Here is a 16,720-nt window from a genome sequence, read left to right as displayed (position 1 = left end):
AACAACACTACACTATACACTACTGGATGCCGTGTGCCGGGAGCAGAGATACATACTGCACTGTGCACTACAACAGCGTCCATCGTGAATGCATCTCGTTGGCTTCGTATCAGCTCATTCCCTCTCATCTCTCATTGCTCGTCCGTTCCCCCTCTTGCGTGGCGAGTGTGCATTATAGACATTGCTTTGTGGATTTGTTGTTGTTGTTGTTCTAGCAAGTAAACAAACAAACATTAGCCCGTCTCTCCTGATAAATGGATAACTCAGTGGCAGCGCATCGACCTGGGTCTTGCGTCAGGGATGGCAGACGATGTGGATCTAACACAGCGGCCGAACAGGACCGCGTCTCTTGACGTTGTGCCGAAATAGTTGGGGATATTTGTGTCTAGATTTGAAGCTTTCGTGACTGCAAGGATTCATACTCTTAGGTTTTTTCGGTAAAGTCACGTGGTTGTCCCACCTGATGATGGACGCTTGTGTTGCGCCCGAAACTTCGTGATTGATTATTTTATTTCTATTATGATTTCAAATATTTTTATTATTTATTATTTATTTCTTATTTTTACCTACATGACTTTACCGAAACAACCTAAGAGTAGGTATTTGTGTCTTGGAGAAAGAGGAGTTCAGCCATGGGGACAGGGATTCGGCAGCACGAACAGCTGGGGGTGAGGGCGCGGTGTGAAGGGAGTTACAGCTGAGGGAGGCGGCGGTGGCGAGATGTTGACTACCTCGCCTGGTATGGCTCGTGGGTTCCATGCCGACCCGGACGCCTGTTGTACATTTGGAGTTTGCGTGTTTCTCTCTCGCCGTGGCGGCGTGTATTTTTCTCCGCGTCTTGCGGGGTTTTCCCCTCCACATTTAGAAACGCGCATTTAGAGTGTTTGGCTGCGATACATTTCCACACGACCATCCACTTCGTAGGGCGATCGTTTGTGGCCAGGTACCTCCTGATAAATCCACGCGACCACGGGGTGAGCCATACAAACTCCAAATATACAGCAGCAGCAGCAGGCGTCTGGATCGGGATCGAACCTACGACCTCCTGCATACCAGGCGAGGTAGTTAACATCTCCCAGCCACCGTGGGTGCTCATGGTGGCGACAACAGCGTGTTGTTGTTGTTGTTGGTGGTGTTGTTGTTGTTGTTCTCACGGCGTAGGGTAAACGGTCACGCGGCGGCACGGTGACTCTTTACTGCCCGCAGCGTTCTCGAGGAGGCAGAGCAGAAACATTACTCCCCATTTTCCTCTGAGAAGTGTCAGGCTCGGCGTATTAAAATGAACGACCCTGCGACGGTATTTGTTTTATGCCGTCGTAGGTGTCACGCAGCCGAGCCCTCCTCGATGCCGAGGAGGAGAAAGGAGGAGGCTTAAATAACTCTCTCTCTCTCTCTCCATCCCATCCGTGCCGTATGTCACACGGCTCTCGGGTGACAAATCGCGACGAACGGTGGCTTTCAGCCGGGCAAAGTAGAGGAGGAGGAAGGGGGGTGGAGGGGTGGTGGGATTCACGCGAACACAACAATCCGACACGGTGGTGGAGTTTCCAAATCAAAGCGCCGGCCACCGCAGAGAGAATAAACGGTTCGCTCCCCGTTCGTCACGGCCGGATCGCGTGTGCCAAAGCAAAAAAAATGACATGTCCCGTCCCTTCGTCGCTTCCAACTATATGAAAAAAAACAGATTGATGGGCGAGGTGTATTGTATCGGTTTTTTTTTGGAGATAAACAATATTTTTTGTGCCACGCTAATAAGCCATTAAGGAACGCATATCAGTCGGCAGAGGGGGCAGCATAGCCCCGCAAATTATTTATACCGCTCGAGACAAATTTGCTTCCAATACGATCGTCGCTTAATTGCTGCGTGACAAATTAGCCGCGTGGGGAAATTTATATTTTTATTATTTTGAATTCTTCTTGTTGTTGTATTTAATGCCATGGGCCCCCGCGTTTGTAAGACGTTTGATGCCGCGAGCGCCGGGAGCCGGGGGGGGGGGGGGGGGGGTCGGTGGGTGGGTGTAGGGGATGGTGGAGGGGGGTGATGGAGATTGGGGGGGGGGGTGTTGGTGGTTTGGGGAGGGGGGGGGAATCTTTACGCGATGGCGCCACGTGTTTGTCAGCTGATCCGTGGGGGAGCTATTTAGGAATCTGTCTCCACTCATTTTACCGGCGCGTGCAAAGCCCCACACCCCCCACTGCCCGCTCCTCGCCGGGTGTTTATTTATGAATCTATATCTGGCAGATGGGGCACGAAACATCGGTGCAAATTGTGTTGGGAGCTTCCTGTGTGGCATTTGCAACAACAACAACAACAGAACCACTGGAGCTGTACCGTCGTTTGCTCCTTGACAACGCCACCTTAATCGCGCAATTAAGATTGAGGTTTTCTTTGTTCTTCTTCTGGTAATGGATTTAGAGAGTCATGAGAACGAACTCACACAGCCGGAGTCGCCCAAAATGACACCTGATCTCGGAAGCCAAGCAGGTGAGGGCCTGGTCAGTGCGGCGTTTGGATGGGAAGACCGCCTGCCCGGGAATGGCAGACGTTGTATCGGCATGGGCCACGAGATGAATGAGAGATGCCGGATGGAGGCAATTAATTATTGAATCTGTCTGTGCGGAGCTTTGAGTATCACTCGTCTCGTATGGGTGGTGGGGTTCTATCCGTGGGTTTCCGCCCGCACTGAGTCACACTTTCATCAGTCAGTGCATGGAAGTGGCTAAACATCCCAATCAATGCGGCAGGATCCTCCCGAGATAGCAACTCAGCGGGTGGAGGGGGGGGTCTATTTTCGGTACAAAAAAAATCGAACTTCACGGATAAATTCAGAGCCCATTGCTGTACCCGTGCAGGAGTTTGCCAAGAAGTACTTTTTTGTTTTGTCCGTCTCACATAGAAGTGACTTGGGTCACGCCGTGGCACGCACGAGCATGAGATACAAACACCTAAGGAAAAACATAAATCGATGTCGTGGCCACAGAACAACTTCATCCGTCGTGCGGGCGGCAGCGCTGCGTTTTTACAAAATACCCAGCCAAGTGCTTCGGGGGGTCGAGCGAGTTCCACATCCCAGTTGCGGTACAGGCGGTTGACCCAGCCCAACTCGTCCCCTGCCATAGAAAGGTGGAATTTCCATCACTGGCTCAAGGCTGTTAACGCGAGATGAACATTTCCCAATGCTCATTTGAGCGCACGGTTTTGATTCACTCTCAGTGAGAGAGAGATAGAGATAGGGAGAGAATGATTCGGGGGCAATGGGAATCCACACGCAAGCGGGTAGGCAGCCAGAGCCGGCACCAACAATTGCCCAACCTCTGTGATCCTATATTGAGATGTGTGGCCCACTCCATTAACGAGTGTTTTTACACGCGGGGAGTAAGAGTGGTGCACGCAGAGTACAACCCACGCGTGCGAGAATGGGTTCACGCTCACTCCTCGGTACAGATGGAAATCACAAATAGAAATCAACCCACGTGGTTGCACTGCCACCCATACCCTGGCCGTTCAGCCACGAGACGGAAACCGAGATGCTCACGGGGCTGGGAGTTTCGCGAATGCGCGTGCGAATCCATCAACCCGCGCTGAGCCTCCACACGTTTCTGGATGAGAGTCCACGTGTGGGGCGCGCGTGCCGCCGTTAGACCACGTGACGCGGTTGCTGCTGCTTTGCGCAGCACGTGGACCGCGCCTCAAGGAAGCGTGGGGGAAACAGACCCCCAGGGCGCACGGCGGCTACGCGTCGAGGGCAACTCGAAATCCGCGTGCTCTCTTCCCTACACGGCGCCGGATCGATGCTGAGCCCGTCTGTCAGCGTCGCGACCCCACCAATAGCGCGCCGCAAGCCGATGAACGATATTCAGTGGATGAATATCGGCCTGCAGCCCACAACAGGCAATCTTTTGTACGGCGTCAGCAGCAGCAGCAGCATCATTAGCCAGAACAGCTGCTCCGTGTCCTCCGAAATTCCCGAAGTCGTGGCTTTCGCCCGCAAACAAACCGAAACTTTACTTGCCAAAGAGACACAAACCAAAGCGACGATGATGATGATGATAATGATGATTATAGCCGTTGCTTTAGCTAAACGCCAGTGTTGAAATTCACGTTGCAGCCTAAAGCACCACGTGTGCACCCCCCCCCCCCCCCCCGTGGCCTGCCACCGTGCCCATGGCTGCAAACGACCAAAGTGATTCCCTGTTCAAATCATCCGTGAGCCATCCGTGCTTGTCTCCTGCTCACAGCCTTCAGCCAGTGGTGGAAATTCAACGTTGCTATGGCACGGAGCGAAATTCTATCCACGGGACAATCGTCCACGATTGACTTGCCCGTAAAGCGGTGCTCTATTTTATCGACCCCCGAGGGAGGGATGTTGATGGGCTGAGTCGATCTCCCTACCCCAACCAAGAGTTGGACTCGCGTACCTTGCGATTGCGAGCCGATCGCTCTACCGCTGAGCCACTTGGACACCGCGACAAGCAAATTAATATATGGGCTTAAAAAAAAACTAGAGGCTATATCTATATACAGCCATTGTTTTAGCTGAATGGCAGTTTGAAACTTCACAGGCGCTAGCGCATTGACATCAATAATGCCCGTCGCAAAACAAAAAAAGAGAAAACTTTACCAAACAATGCCCCGGGTGGAACAAACGCACGGCGGGAACTCCACATTAAAAGGGGAGACAGAAGGCCGCGGCACGTGTGATGTCGGGAACGCGTCGCCTCCGCTCATCAGCAGGCCGCTCGCAAACAAACGCAGCGCAACCAAGGTTATTGTATTGCATGGGGGGGGGGGGGTAAGAGGTTGGTGGGGGGCTAGGGGGGGTCTAATAGGCTAATAGCCCCTTCGCTCACCTCCCTTTCCTCGTACTTCCCCCGCTCCCCGCAATTTTCATGATTCAGTGTACGCGATCCTGAACTAAAGCGCACACTATTTTTTTGTTATTTTTTCCAAGATAAGGGTCCCTCTAAGCTGTGCAGATCTTTTTGCAGAGGCGACCCGGGCCACCAAATGATAGCCCAACGAAGTGGCTCGTCATCACCACGTGGACATGTAGACCAGCCGAACCATGGTCGTGTGAATTTTTCTCCGGGTCCTCCGGTTTTTCCCTCCACGTGTAGAATCAACATCACCACGCGTTTAAGAGTATCTGGCTGCTAGAAATGTCCACGTGATAAGCCGCTTCGCTGAGCTATCATTTGTGATCGCCAGGTCACTTCTGAAAACAAAAAGCTACGTAGCTCAGTGGGGAGGAGGGGGGGGGGGCGCCTTACCTGGTAAAATAAAAAAAAAATAGTTGAGTTTCAACAATTTTTTTGGTAAGTGGCAGCAGCATTTCGACAGCGCTCACACTTCAAGGCGCTTCTCGCGACCCCCCCCCCCTCCCCCCGGAGCGGGCACGCGGGAATTACCCGAGCGCCGCGCTGAGCTTTGACGACAAACTTCCAGCGGCGTCTTCAAGTTAGCCAGACGAGCTATTTTCATTCCTTCATCCGGTAGAGTTTTTTTTCGCACACAACACAAATCGATTACACCGCGCGGCGCTGGCGAAGCGATGACGTGCGACCCGGCGCCAGGTTACCGTCGCCCCCCCCCCCCCCGGTCCGTGCCCCCTTTCGCTCCTCAAATCACTCGCCAGGTTGAGTTGGGTCAACAAACGTTTTCACCCTCCCCTCCAGGGTCGATTCATCGCGTCCTGGTTCGAGAGCGGTCGTGCCACGTAACGCTGCGGGCATTCGCGACCGGCGATTGGGCGGCACGCTGATTGACGTCACACCACACCTATGCAAGGCCCGAGTCCGAAGGACATTCGCAGGTTTTCGGCCGCCGCCTGACGATGCTGGTTGTAACTCAACAAACGAAACGTCCGCACCGAAATTGTCAAACGTTGGGAGATTGCTCTCCCACCACACGGGCGGTGCTGAAGCAGGAATTTGCGCGTTTGTTCATCACGTGACAACTCTATGAATTGGCCGTGCCGGGTGGAGGAGGGGTGTACGACACACATTTAACTTACGTGATCTGACCTGAAAAACACAATTATGAATCGGTGGTCATTTGATAAATAGACTGTCCCTTCCCGCCCCCCCTACCCCCACCACAATAACGTGTCATTTTCATCGTTGTATCAGAACCGCCAGAGGAGACGATTGGGCATATGTGCAGGAGGTCACTGTTCTAAAGCAGGGTCGTTGCCCGAAACTGTTGACAATCCTTCCACCACACCACCGATTAGCACCGTTGGCTACGTACGGTGCAAAATAAGTGCCACACACTTACGTACTATCCGTTTCTATCTCAGTTCGGGATCACTCTGTTTTCGCAAAAGCCACTGATGCTAGCGTCAGAGTTTGGACAGCTGAAACCCCGGATTCAAACCCAACACCTCCGCCGTCGCCAGCTCGCGTGCTGCCGTTTGTCGCACGGCAGCACCGGCGTGGAGTGGGCTCAGGGCTAAGCAGGGAATTGGGAATTCTCGAGATGTGAAATGCTGAGCAGGAAAAACCGCAATCTCATGAAGCTACAGCCAATAACGGATACAGCCTTCAGGCTCTGGGATGTCAATTCATTCAGTCACTGGATCTATCTTTTTAGGACTCATCACTCGTTTGTTTATTGGCTATTTATTTGTTTTCATCCAGGCCGGGTGGCCCAGTGGTGAGAGCTTGCGGCTCCCAAGCAAAAAAAAACAAGCAGTGAGTTCAAATCCTTGGCAGGGATCGAATCGTAACCATCATCCCTCCATGGGTGATACATTACAACTGCTTTGTGGGAATCCCTAGGTACTGACTGCCCCCCACCCAAGGAATGTAGAATCTTTCACCACTGGCTCAGAGGCCGTGAACCAGAGACGATCGCTACGGGACATCTGTGAAGAAAGGGCTTCATAGCTCATCGGATTCCTCCTGCCTAAATACAGATTCTGATTGATTGTGATCGCTACCCTGTGTTCATTCGAGCAGGAAACCACTTGGATATTGATGTCATAATCACAACAGCAAGGTACAACAGCCCGTTGTCGATCCACTTATGAATGTCGGTCATGGAGCTTGTTTAAGCATTCTTCACCACACTCGTCTGGTCGGGTCGGTGAGGTAGAGGCCCAGCACCGGTTGCCACACCGTGCCCGGCCGCCTTTGTCTCCTCAGTGCCGATGTTTACACATCACACCGGGAACTCATTTAAGGTGATGCCCGCGACCGGTTCAGATAATCATCGCTGATGTTAGTCATGGCCAGGATTATAGCTTAGGTAGCCTGGGTTCATAGTGTAGTGCGTTAACCACTGCTCCTCCGTTCTGCACAAAGACAAAGATCCCCTGTATAGCCTTTACCAGACCGTTGGGGCAAGTGCTGTTAACGAGCAGCACCTACGAAGGCCAGCACTACACACGTGGGGGCGGGTGGCCAACACCACGGCCGACTGCGTTTGCCTCCCCAATGTCGATGGTTACACACCACGCCAGTTCCTCATTCGAGGTTGAGTCGACCGAGAGGAAGACCGGGACAGGTTCAGATAATCGTCACCGGTGTTGGCCGTGAGCGGGAACCGAACTCGGGTCGGCTTGGTTTCGTAGCGCAGCGTAGCACTAACCGCTGCCATCACACACACACACATACTGCTTCACTTCCTCAACATCCTTCATCGTTTTCTCTTTTTTTAAGTGACCTAATATAATTCCACTCTCCCCGTCTCTCTCCGTCTCTCTCTCTCTCTGCCTGTCTCTCTGCCGACGGCAGCGGAGTAAAAACACCGCTCTCGCCATCACGGGGGATTCATTATCTGCGAACGAGCTCCGGGTTTCTTTTCAATTTCACTTTGTTTAAATCCCGCCGCTCAAATTCTCATTCAGCAGGCGTTTCCATGCCCCCACCCCTCTCACCTCAACCCCCCCCCCACCTTTCAGACGTATTAATTGGGCTATTTATGCAAATTGTCGGAACAGGATGGAGTAGGCAGCCGAATTCACCCAGTGGCAGATTATTGTTTAATGGGGCCTCTGGGGGTGACGGAGAAATGTTATGCCGAGTCCAAAGTTGTTTTGCTACTCCGGCTGGAGGATGGAAGGATGACACAGAAGAAAAAAGCCGCATATTTTAACCGCATTCCTCCGCGCTTCCCTATTTTATACTTGTTGCGCTCAAAGACCGTGGCGAAATATGGGCCCTTAAAGCGATTTTAACGTTGCCCTGATGAGTATATTTCTTTATATATTACTATTAAATGATAATAAAAAAAAACAGTCGGGACCCTTCGGAATAAAATGCCAACCTTTTATTTCACTCATCGCAGGCAAATGTCACGAAGCTAATGAGATCGTGGGGCAATGACGGGCGGTGGCGGTGACGAGAGGCGGCGTGGCGAGCCGTTGCATGTCGGGCGGTTGGCACGGGCCCTGGGGCGTGGGGGGTTAGATGTGTTGCCGGGAGGGGGGTGGGGGGTGCTCCAAGCCCAATTTGCCCCCCCCCCCTCGTCCCCCGCTGGTGCCTCTTCCCACCAGGAGGTACAGCCACTGTGGGTTTAATGGGGGGCCGGACACCCCCCCCCCCCTTCTCTCGGCTCCGGCTGGAGCACGCCATGTACCACACACATTTTGGTGATGTGCACGTCTTCTTCGAACGCTGGGGAGCCGGAAAAGCCCCTCTCTGTACCAGCGTGGACGGCACCCTCGTGGTATTCACCTCCTGAAGCGCTCGCTCGTCACCGTGGCGTGCGCGATGACCACCACAACAACGTGACTTTTTTTGTATTGTGCGCGGTGCTTTTAGCGCCACAGCGCGTCGATTTGTAGCGTTTATTTTCATTTGTTTGCTGGTGACTGTATTTCCTATTCAAATGGCGGTAATAAAAGTTGTTTAAAAGTCAAAAGTCTATCCCCGCTAGTATTTGAGATCCGGCTAAGAGAGAGAGACTCCGCCAGCATTTTGCGACAGCGCTGCTGGCAGTGCGGTGTCCGTGTGCGGGTTTTATTCTCTGCTCAGACGCGGTTGGTCACAGGGACGCTGATTGTTTACTGCCGATGGCAGAAACTTTAAATACACAGTGGCGCGTTAACAGCGGTCCCCGTAACGGGTCAGCAGCCAGTCGTGGCGTAGATTGAATGTATAGAGCAACGGTGGTTCAGTTGAATTATGCATAGGTTGTTAATGTTAATTATTACTTACGAAAAACCAATGTGCTTTTTCTTGTAAATACGGTGCTCTAATAAAATACCAATTTTCGGAGTCTCAAGGTGGGAGCCGGAGGGCGATCACCCACCCATCCACCCCGCCTTCCCCCCGCCACTGCCTGAAGGGCTCCCATCCGCAGTCTGACCCGGGTCAACCCTGCTCAAATTAGATTGGGCTCATTGTGCCGCCGAGAGAGGCAAGAATGATCATATTATTAAATATAGGGAAATACAAATGTACGCCACACAATGGAGATGATGGTGCTGTTCTTCTTCTCAAAATGTAATTAATTGGCCTTTTGAAATCAATTTAAATATTGATGAATACCGTGCATGCACAAAAGCATTGCCCGCAGTGTAGCCTTCATAGTGCGCTGGGGCAAGTGCCGTTAGAGAGCACCTATTAAGGCAGCTACGGCGACATGAGAACACGGGAGGTGCCAGCTGACCGACCGTGGCTCACGATAATGGCCAAGTCAAGGGTGTTGTGGCAAGAAGCACACCTGGCCGCCTTTGTCTCCCCAGTTCTGATGTTTCGGAACCTTGCCAGGTACTAATTCTGGATTGATTTGACCCGGGGGAGGCCCAGGGCCAGTTCAGACATCACTCTCCACTGATGTGTCAGCTGTGGCCAACTGCTTGGTGAAGCGAAGATGCGGGAGCGCAGAAGTACGGTCCAACTCTGCATTTCACTGCAAGCCCGCCACGTAGCCCCGCGACCTGTTGTGCGTGGTGGGTGCCCATCCAAGCCCTGTCCAGGCTCAAACCTCCTTAGCTTCCGAGATTGGGCGCAGTCCACGTGGTTTGCTCTTCCACTTTGCTCATCTCATGCTACTCTGTTGATATTCATTTTCGGTTGACTACTTTCATCCATTGGCTTTTCCTGTAAGTTCGATTGGCTATGACCCACACCGTCAGTGTAATAATGATTACTACGGAGCGTCTCTGTGTTCTGTCTATATCGCGAGTGTAGTCACCAATGTTGTCATCATTAGTATTATCAGCATCATCAGCTTTTACCGTTCGCCGATTGGACTGTTTCGATACTTGCGGGAGTAGTTCATTTTTTCATATATTTCAATAGGAAAGGCGCCGTAACAAATAAATAAATATAGTTGTCACGTGATTTTCCACGGCGCTTTAGTTCAGGCTCACATTCAGGGCAACGAGTGCATATTTTACACGTTTAACAAAAGTGCTTATTAGCCAGTTTAGGACGAAACAAATCACAGCACTTATTTTGAAACAGCTCCAGTAGAATTATAGAGCAACGCGTAGATCAGAGAGAACGCACGCGGGCGGGTTAGAGCCATGATTCAGGCTGTCAAGAGGAGCAGAGTTGTGCTCGGGCAGAAGGGATGACGACCTATGATGAACAGCGGTGACGCAACGCCGCGTCGCGAGACCGCCGTGTCGCTCGAGGAGGGTGGCGCGATGAAATTGGTCGCGTGCGTGCGAGGAGGAAAGAATTCATCCAGCAGTGGATCGACCACGGCTGATCGTGATGGAATTATACGGAGAGTGCAACCCCCCACCCCGCGCCCCCCGAAAGAGAACATTCGTGAAGCGCTCGTGGCTTTAGTGTTTTGTTTGCAATTTGCGGATTAAGTTGTAATTTAGTGACACCGTGGCTCGAAGTTCAGAGGGCCTTTATGGCAGACGGCGACAGCGAAGTGGATTATTCGGGCAGTTATTTGTTGCCCTGAAATTGATTTCTCTCGAAAAAAATATAAACAACGGCAGTTTTACTTGGCAGCGCCGTGCGTTAATTACGGTGACGGCTACTCTGCTGCTACTGCACGCTGCTGCCTCTAATCATCCAGCACTGCGCAGACAGCAGCTAGGGTTGGTGGATCACCGCACAGATGGGGTGGTGAAACTCCCTTCTTCCCATGTGCGTCGAGGGGATGCCATCCCCTGGCTCTGCCAGGAGAAGATGGTACGGCAACCGTGGACTCCACACGTTCTGTCGGTATGGGATAGTTTCAGCGGTGGCCAACTGGCGTCTCCCGAGCCGCATGCGGCTCTTTAATCCACAGCACGTGACTGTATCGAAGGGGCATAACGTAGAACGTACTTTCACAGGAGTAGCACAGAAAAATGAATGTCACCCGTGCTGTGCCGAAAACTGTCAATATACACACTTATTCATAAAAATATGTACACTTTTCAGAACTCATGGGAACTTGTTTGGCTCTTGGTCCATTACAGGTTGGCGACCCCTGGGATAGAGCGTTGCCCCCTCGCTCGCGTGGGTTTTCTCCGGGTCCTCCAGGTTCCCCCCACATGTAAACACTCATTAATTGGATGAAAACATCTTCAAACATAGAGAGGATCGCAGAGCTTGGGCAATTTGTTGGCACCAGCTCACCCGTGGCTGCCGCCTTCCAGCTTGCTTGTGGTTCCTCCTCGTGCCCGTGAGTCATTCGGATACTGTGCTGTGGCGCCTTACACGCTGAAATTTTTACCGAATAATGACCCTAACTTACGGCTCTTGATCAACCGCGAGACGAAGTCCTTCCCCCCTCGTGGTCGTCCGAGAGATTGTTTGAGCCAGACTTCATCACGCAGGTCAGCGTGGGTCGGTGTACGGGAGGTGCAAGGGAGTGGTTCGAACACACCACGCCACTGATGTTAGCCGTGGCCAGGAATGGAACGTTGTTGGGTTGTCGAGTCCGTGGTGCAGTGCGCTGACCGCTGTATCACCGCTGACCACATCGCGGAGCGCCCACACACGGAGCTGAATTCGTCGCTCCATCTCCTCGACAGACGTCCTTTCGGACACGTTCCCAGTCCTCAGCTGCCACTCCGTTATGATTCTGGATCATCGGCCATCGTTCCTTCTGGTGGCGTGTCCCGTACAAGCCCCACGTACTTTTTCTCGACAGGTCTGCATGGTGGTGCCGCTAACCTACACGCGTTCTCTAATCTACGCGCTCTTCTCTCTGTCTCTCGATGTAATTTCAAAATCGTGCACCTATCTCCCTCCGCGCTTCTTTGAGGCATCGCGCAGGGCCGCACCCAGAGGCATGAATGGGGACATTTTCTCCGAGCCCTATCGCACTAAAGAGGGTACCACAGCGGCCCTGTTCTCGTTGTTGGTAATGATGAAGGCGGCTCCAAGTGGCACCCTGCCGCAGGCACCTCCTATTAGCACGGTTGGCTACGTGCGGTTCCAAAAAGAAGTTCAACATGCGTACATGCAGGCCTCAAAGGCACACTCTGGCCAATGTCCTCATAAAGAAAGTGCCATAGCGTGTTACGGTTGCTCCGCCGTGGTGCCGTGGCAGGGCCCAGCGCTCGAATGTTTGCCGCTTGCTGCAGAAGTTCACGGTTCGAATGCGGCAGGCCACCCTGGTTATTACCGGGCGTGTATTAATTTGAGTGACATGCCGTTTAACTTCACGGTGGAGGACGTTGGAGATCTCGTGACGTCGTTTGAAACGAGTGAGACGTCGCGTGGCCGGGGTCACGATCCACATAAAAAAAAACAATTCTGGAAAACTCTCCGCAAATGACCCAATTGGGATAACGCGTAGAACTCATCCTCCCCGTGCTGGCGACCTGGCGCTCGCGCTCAGGCACAGGAACAGCTGCCAGTGGGGGTGCCCCTTTCAAAACGCGCTGCGATGAGAAACGACGCGATGCGGGTGGCTTATCGGCGTGGAGGCGGGCGGCTCCGTAAAAACCACAACATCATTACTAATATTATTACTCTTGTTATTATTATTATTTCATGCCCCAGCTGCCATATGTCACCGGCGGGGAAATTGTATTTCGGCTCAGCCGCTTAGAAATATAAACCGAGCCGGGGCTGAACTCCGCCGTCCCATTCACTAAATTGTATTTCGTGCGATGCCGATTGTGAGTGGGAGCACGACCGGAGAGGCTCTGATGCCCAATGAACCCGCTGTTAATCTACACGCCCTCGACCGCCACTTTGTCACTGCGGGAGCTATCGCATGTCGCGCTCGGGTTGCGTTTAGCCGATGATCTACGGCAAATACGTTACGTTCCGTCAGATAGCTCGGCGGGCAGGAAGTGTTTAGCACAGCGGTTCTCAATCACCCAACGCCCCCCTCCTCCTCCGCTTCCGCCACAGCCCCCCTGAGAGCAACGAAAGCCTTTGAAAGGGTGCAGGCGACGGCATGGGTACCGTGCAGGAGAAGTGCGTGGTTGGGGGTAGGGGGGGCGTGTTAGCGTCAAGTTGGGCTGACGAAACACACGGATTGACGAAATACACTTCACCACCAGCAATACACAATGTGAACCCCGTGCCTCACGAACACGACGCTAATGCGCGGCACGACACGTGACGTCTTTGTTAAACACCGCGTTCACTGGAGGCGTGGACGCGTCGCCCGTGTTTCCGCGGTTATGGAAACGGCGAACGTTGGACGAACTTCGCACGTAACGTTGTGACGCGATACAGCGCTGGGTAAGCGAAGCGATCTTGCGTTTGTCTGCCGTGCGTTCCGCCAGGGAATCTCACATCACCCCCGTGTGCATCGCAGGATCGGCCGTGACACACATCGCTTCATTCTACTCGTGTGTGCATTCCGCTGGGCCTCCCCCCCCCCCCCCCCAGCTATCGCTCACACGGAGTTCACAGCGCCACGTGGAGCAGCTGGCACGTTACACGAAGGATAACGCGGCAGGAACCTTGCCCCGCCTAAGCTTGCGTCTCTCATCTCTTAACGCTCCGTCCCACCGTGCACTCTACGCTCCCAGTCTCTGCTGTCCCTCACTGAGCCTCCCTCGCCCTGCTGCGCCTCGTTCTCTCTCCCCTCTCGCTCCCCTTCACTGGAACCAGCTCCCCTATCACTACCCTTACCACGACCCCTATCACACCCCAACCCCTATCACTATCCCAACGCCTGCTTAACCACTCCCGCCTGTTGACCTGGTCACCACGACTACACCGCCACGTTTAATGAGTTTTAATAACACCATTCTCTAGAATCTCAACCACTAGCATCTTAGGTACAATTTTCGAATTGGTGTAAAGCACCTCCGATCGAGGCGCTATATCAATCGAAAAAAATCGGTCATCACGTGTGCGCCATCGGCCGTTCCAACTTGTGGGCAACATTTGATTACAGCATCGCTAACGGTGTTCGCAAAAACGGGTACACTTTGAAGAATAACCTCCCGCCACAGGTCCTAAATGTCGCACCGACATTTAATTGTCTCGACGTTGTGACTTTCTGCTCACGTGGGGGGGGGGGGGGGTGTTCATTTCACGTGGCGAGGTTGCTCCGCTCACGAGGCCAACGTGGATTTGATTTGGTTCTAAGCGGGGGTTCTCTTTCATTCCTTTGTAAAACATTTATTTCTGTTTTTAGCTCTGCACGGCACCTTGCGACCTCCGGGTGAGGGGTGCTTGGCGAGAGTAAATTATTGTTGTTGTTATAATGAAGAGTTTAGAAGGGGTGGGCAGGAGTGCGGCATGTAGCGCTGCGCTGCGCTACGAACCCGGCGACCCGAGTTCGATTCCCGCTCACGCCCACCAACACCGGTGACGATTATTATCCCAACCGATCCTCTGCTAGGCCGACTCAGAGCTAGACAAAGGCTGCCTGGCTTGGTTTCGGCCACACCAGCCCCTTTGCGTGCCATTCCGGCCTTGACAGGTGCTGCTACTCGCTCGCAGCACTTTCCCCCGGCTATACGGGAAATCTTTGTCTGTGTCCGGGGTGATCGTCACCCGCGTGGCAAGGCGGTCGTAGATTGAGTCTCCTGTCGCGGGGTGTCAAAACGGCGCTTCGCTGTTGCTCTGCTCTGGGGCTCCGACGCGCTAAGTCGCCTGATCTGAGAGGCAACTCAGAGAGAGGAAGAGAGAGAGAGAGACATCATCAACCCGCGTCAATCGGGACCGTTCATTGGCAACGTCCGCCCGTCACTCCGTGCCTCTCGCGTGATGTGTACTTGCCGTTGCATGTGCACGAACTTCTTTCGCACCGCATGTAACCAATGGTGCTATAAACTACAGTTATTTTGTTTAACCAGGTAAGGCCGACTGAGCTATGTAGCTCTTTTTCAGAAGCGACCTGGCCACAAACGATAGCTCAACAAAGTGGGTTATCACGTGGATAATTATTTAGAGTAGCCAAACATTCTAAACGCGTGTTTCTAAAACCAGAGGACCCGGAGAGAAATCCACACGACCACGGAGAGAGAATGCGCAAACTCCAAACACACACGCATCAGAGTCGGGATCGAGCCCACGACCTGCTGTATACCAGGCGAGATAGTCATCATCTCGACACCGTGGTGCCTTGACCTTCTCCGCCCCCCCCTGCCCCCCCCAGGAGAACCCGTACATGTGCAACAACGAGTGCGACGCCGGCACGGGCGACCTCGCGCACCCCGTGGACCTCATGTTCGACTACGAGGGCCGCAACCGGCCCACGTACTGGCAGAGCGCGTCGTGGCGGCACCACCCGCGGCCGCTGCAGGCCAACCTCACGCTGTCGTGGAACAAGAGCGTGGAGCTCACCGAGGACGTGGTGGTCACGTTCGAGTACAGCCGCCCCAAGGCCATGACGCTGGAGAAGTCTCTGGACTACGGGCGCACGTGGCAGCCGTACCAGCACTACGCCGACGACTGCGTCGACGCGTTCGGAATGGAGGCGCGCAGCAGCCGCGAGCTCGACAAGTCGGCGGTGACCGCGGTCATCTGCACGGAGGAGTACTCGCGCGCGTACGTGTGGGAGGACGCCAAGACGGTGCGCTTCGAGGTGACGGACCGCTACGCGCTGTACGCGGGCGCCGACATGCAGAACCTGGCGTCGCTCTACGGACGCCTGGACACCAACCGCGGCCTGCGCGACTTCTTCACGCTCACCGACCTGCGCCTGCGGCTGCTCCACCCGGCGACGGGCGGCACCTCCGTGGACACGGCCAACCTCAGCAAGTACTTCTACGCCATCTCCAACCTGCGCGTCAGAGGCAGGTGGGTTCTTCTTCCTTCTTACCTCCCGCCGCTTGGAAGCGGTTGGCCATCGCGGTCGGTCGACCAGTTGGCGGCTGCCGGGTCCGTTCCGTGACCTCCTCGCGCGATCGTCTCGGTGTGTCACCCTCGACTGGCACATGCGCTGAGTGGTGGAACGGCTGTTGTTGTTGTGTAGTGGTGGTGGTGTGACGGTGGTGCCGGGTGCTGAGACGGTGGAGAGTGATGTTGTTTTGCCTGCTCAGACGTGATGCTGCCGTCGGCAGTGGTGCACAAAGCACTCATACTAAAAGTTCAACACGCCCGTCAATAATCCTGCCCTAGAGAGGATTGTATATAATAGGCGAACGTTTCGGGCAATGGCCCTTCTTCATGGTAGAGAGAGATGAAGACGAAGGGCTGTTTTCCGCAATGTCGCCCGTTACGCGTGTTGCCTCGTTTGTGCGGTGTTAATGACGCAATGCGGTTTATTTCGAATTTTATTTATTTAATTTAGTTAATATTTTTTTCAAGGGAAGCCACACTGGGTCATAGGATATTTTTCTAGGAGGGTCCCTTAAGTTTTTACTCGTTAGGCGTTTTCAGCCAATTAATGTTTACA

General features: G+C 53.5%; 1 protein-coding gene across 4 annotated transcripts in view; it reads left to right on the top strand.

The window, feature by feature from the left end:
* The window catches only part of LOC133341736 (netrin-G1-like), an 84,389-nt gene that overhangs the window by 16,073 nt on the left and 51,596 nt on the right, over window positions 1-16,720 (top strand). For all 4 annotated transcript variants that reach the window (XR_009755059.1, XM_061550395.1, XM_061550393.1 and 1 more), the window contains exon 4: window positions 15,479-16,122. Coding sequence is in view for 3 of the 4 variants with exons in the window: in XM_061550395.1 (XP_061406379.1) it covers window positions 15,479-16,122 (644 nt within the window). In the remaining variant the exon portion in view is untranslated. The remainder of the gene's footprint in view (window positions 1-15,478; window positions 16,123-16,720) is intronic.

The sequence above is a fragment of the Lethenteron reissneri genome, chromosome 12, assembly GCF_015708825.2.
Source record: "Lethenteron reissneri isolate LAM-NWPU_2019-01 chromosome 12, ASM1570882v1, whole genome shotgun sequence".
Classification (NCBI taxonomy): domain Eukaryota; kingdom Metazoa; phylum Chordata; class Hyperoartia; order Petromyzontiformes; family Petromyzontidae; genus Lethenteron; species Lethenteron reissneri.
This window is presented reverse-complemented; position numbering and strand designations above follow the sequence as displayed.